Raw genomic sequence first — 4,113 nt, 5'->3', positions numbered from 1 at the left:
GAAACAAAGCACATCCACAATTCTGTCCAAATAAATCTGAATCCCTGGCTTCTTCAACCTCGCATGAACTCCTAACCTTTTCTTGAGAATGTGGTTGGCAGGCAATAGTTGGCAGAATCAGTTTGTGGCCACTCCTTTGCAAATGCAGTAAAAACGAACTAGTATCCATCTTTAAAATACAGCTTTTATTTTTTTTTTTTAAAGTTTTAATGTTTATTTCCCCAAGACAGCCTAGCCTGCACTCTACTTGAATAAATTTTACAAGCTAGTTTTCTGCTGCTTCTAGTTTTAAACTTTAACCATGTTTCTGATGACAAGGAATGCTGCAAAAATACTCTAGTTCAACAAAGAGTTATGATCACAAAATAATTTTTATCCATTCTACAGTGTTTCAGAATTACCAGTTGATTTTAAACACAAAGTAGACATAGATGCTAATGGTGGCTAATCTGGTATGTTTCTTATAGCAAACTGTTGTTCATGCAACACTTGTGCTCAAAGGGGAAGGCACAGGATTTCCTACAATGAGCCACCTTATAAAGAGTTCTTTTTGTACAAATTAATTTATGTCACATTTAATTTAGTGTGCATAACCTCAAAACTGAGGCATTATTCCAATTTATAAAAACCACTTGCATAACTTTTATGCAAGTTTTAAAAATACAAACTTTTCTCCCTAAAGTGGCTCAAAATAGATTGTTCATGGCTGCCTACATCTAAGATAAAAAGATTCTAAAACAATTGAACAGATTAGGCATATTATTAAAGGTGTTCAAACCATTACTTGATTTGTACATCTATTCAAACCTCTTCATCGGTCTTTATTCAGCAGTACATATGCACCAAATTCCATTTTAGAAGTTTCCATATCATTTTCATAGAAAACAAAGTTTGAAAACAAATAACATTTAAGCACAGCACGGTATTCTACCACAACTGAAACTTTTTTCTTCTTCTTCTTTACAGGACTCAACAAAATCTAAAAATGAACTATGCTGCAGATTTACCTCATGCAAAGATCTTTATGTTATCTCTGAAAATGAAAGGGATGGCTTTTTAAAGTACATTTTACTGTTTTATACTATTATGGCAACTTGTGTACTGCAACACAGTCTATTCTGAGGGAAATTTATGATTTTTTTTTTCCATGCAAAGATCTACACAAATTAGTTTTGATGATATGGAAAGCTTTTCATAGCATCAAACATTCATCTGGTGCAAATGCACAGGGAAACCTTCCTGAAGTTTTCTGACTTGAGAAGCAACTAAAAAGCCATTCTAGGTAAAGTTAAAAAAAAGAACAAAACAAAAACAAAAAACTGAAAAGAGAAAAAAGAAGGGGGGGGTGGAAGAAGGGAAAGAGGAATAGAAAACACAGGCTGCAGAGTAAACCAATGTCTGCTGCTAAACCGGTCTTTGTTTTCATGTCCAGTGTACATTAACACTTATGATCTCGTTTTGATGGTTTATTAGGTTTGTTATCAGCCCCCTGAAGGCGAATCAAGCTTGCATGCGTTCACATACAGCACCACAACCATACCTCTCGTACACAGTCACTCCAGTGCTAGGAGTCTGCTTCATGAGTGAAGAGCCCTAGATTTGAAAGATGAACCTGGCTCTCTATCACTGAGCCAGACATTCATTCAACACTGTCCATTCACACACTGCTTCATAGCAAGGCCTGGGCTCATTTTCCTTTGACTTATATGGGCATCCTATTCTCTTTTATGCTTACAAGGCTTGAAGATGATGGTACTGCATTTTCCCCTCAATTAACATAAAGTCAATGTGTCTTCTCAGGCACTGAAGATCTGTGACCTGTAGCCCTTTTTACTTTGAACAACCTAAATAAGCATTCATGTAAGGTTTTCGTTACATTTTGCCACTCATTCTCACTCGCACCCACTCGCCATCTTGACCTCATTTGGGCATTTTCTGTGATTCCAAATGAAATCTTCACATTTTCTTTCCCGATTTAATGCAGCAGCAGATCCCATGAGCCAAGCTTGATGGATCAAACCTTTTTATATATATGTATATATATATATATATATATCTCAGTGCTGCATTGTACCTAACTTCCACAACATCTTTCTAAAACTGGAACCCTTCTGTTGGTACATTGGCAGATGAATTGAAACCAAATGTTCCACCTTGTATTGCCTCTGGAACAAGGCTAGGATCTTCATCAATATCATCTGAAGAGAAGAACTGATCAATGATCTCATAGGCCAATTTGTAGATGTCTTCGTTTTCATGATTTTGAAGTTGTTCAATTTTCTCCAGTCCTCCACATTCTTCTATAAGATTGGCTATGGTTTCTGCCTCATCTTCAGCCATTTTTAATATATTACTTAGTCCATCAAGTACTACTTGTACAACTTGTGCATCTTTTACAGTCAGCAAGTTGCAAAAAGGTGGAATAACATTTTGTTGGATTAGGTAGGCCACTTGATCTTTCCTTCCACTAATTGTTAAGTTACTTATGGCCCAAGCAGCTTCTTTCTGAGTGCCAAAATCCCCCTTATCCAAAAGGTGTATTATCATCGGGACAAGATTGGCATCAATTACTGCTTGAACCTGCTGCTGATTTCCTGCAGTAATGTTAGATAGGAACCACACTGCTTCTTTATTAATTTTCTCTTTGGGATGTGTCAGAAGTGCTGGGAAATGTGACAGAGCATCACAGTTCAAAACTACTTGCGTTTGCTCATCGGTTCCAGTAACAATGTTGCCCACAGCTCGAAGTGCAGCAGTCTGAACTTTAACTTCCTGGTGGCTGAGCAGAGGAACCAAATGAGGGACTATTCCAGAGTCTATTACCATCTGTATCTGTTCATTGCCAGCATCAGTAAGGTAAGAGAGGGCCCACACTGTATCTACCAATATATTTACGTCTGTGTGATGAATTAAAACACAAAGAGCTGGAAGAATCTCTTGAATGGTTTCCATTGGGGGGGGTGGGTCTTTGTGCCGACATAAGTTGACCATAACCCAAGTAACATTTCTCAAGAATGTTATTGGAATAGATGGACTTATGAAGGAAAGTAAAGGTTTCACAACTCCAAGACTTATGACATAATCTCTACACTGTGGCCCATCACCTATGATATTTCCCAATGCCCATACTGCTTGCTCACAGACATTTTGATGGGGTGAATGGAGAAGCCTCAGGAAAAGTGGCACAGCATTGGACTGAACTACTGCTTGAGTTTGTTCAGAGGTTCCAGATGCAATGTTTGTCAAAGCCCACGCAGCTTCAAACTGTAAAGAAGGATTGTCATCTCTTTCAAGACAATGGACTAAAATAGGCAATATTCCAGATTTTATTAAGTCATCAATTGGTGGATTTCGATCACTGGACAAAAGTTTCCTAGCAGCTTGAACTGCACTTAATTGAATTCCTTGGTTATCACTTGAAGCATTTTGAACAATAGCTTCTAGAGAGGTATTTTGCACTCTATAATCGCCGTCTATATCAGAGTCTTCACAGATATCTTCATGTGGTACATTCCTTCTCTTTAAGAGATGTTCGTCTCTTTTATTCTTCCTTAATTCAACTACAACTTCATTTCGTTGTCTTCTCATAGTCTCCAAGTCGCGGCCTTTGTTCTTGAAATTCTTGAGCCGTTGGTTGTCCAGTTTCTCGTTGTCCGCCATGGCCGGGCCGGTGATTCCTTCCCCCGCCCGGGCCCCGCGGGATCCGCCCCAACCACCACGCCGCACCGACACTCCCAGGAACCGGGCCGCCGCCTGAGCTGCTACGCTCGCCGCGCCGCCGCTTCCTGCCTCCTCTCACCTGCCTCTGCCGCGGCCTTCTCCTCTCCCCGCCCGTCCCACCCCCCGCCCTAACCCGAGCGCGACGGCAGCTCCAGCAAAGACAACCGCGGGGCCGGGCGGCGGCAACAGCGGCGGAATGTGCTGCCGGCTAAGAGGGGGAGGCAGCCTCGGTCTACAGCTTTTATTTTTATTTGACAGCTTTTGCTTTATTCTCAAATTCCGATGACTATTCTGAAATTCATTGACATTAGGATAATTCAAATATAACTTCTAATAATGTAATCTTGGCATTCCCTTTCCCTTATCCCTAAAAGTAATATTTTATATCTCCTG

At 40.1% G+C, this 4,113-nt stretch overlaps 1 protein-coding gene across 1 annotated transcript; it reads right to left on the bottom strand.

Annotated features, from left to right (window-relative positions):
* Positions 1–227: 227 nt before the first annotated feature.
* Positions 228–3,816, bottom strand: LOC308494401 (importin subunit alpha-3). Its single transcript, XM_081042207.1, has one exon. The coding sequence runs from the start codon at positions 3,658–3,660 to the stop codon at positions 2,095–2,097; it is 1,566 nt and encodes a 521-aa protein (XP_080898333.1). The 5' UTR covers positions 3,661–3,816; the 3' UTR covers positions 228–2,094.
* Positions 3,817–4,113: the final 297 nt, after the last annotated feature.

This window comes from Rhinolophus hipposideros, assembly GCF_964194185.1.
Source record: "Rhinolophus hipposideros genome assembly, chromosome: X".
Taxonomy (NCBI): Eukaryota; Metazoa; Chordata; class Mammalia; order Chiroptera; family Rhinolophidae; genus Rhinolophus; species Rhinolophus hipposideros.
This window is presented reverse-complemented; position numbering and strand designations above follow the sequence as displayed.

Bases quoted from the DNA above. Each gene is read 5' to 3' on its own strand.
- LOC308494401 (XM_081042207.1), bottom strand. From the start codon at position 3,660: ATGGCGGACAACGAGAAACTGGACAACCAACGGCTCAAGAATTTCAAG.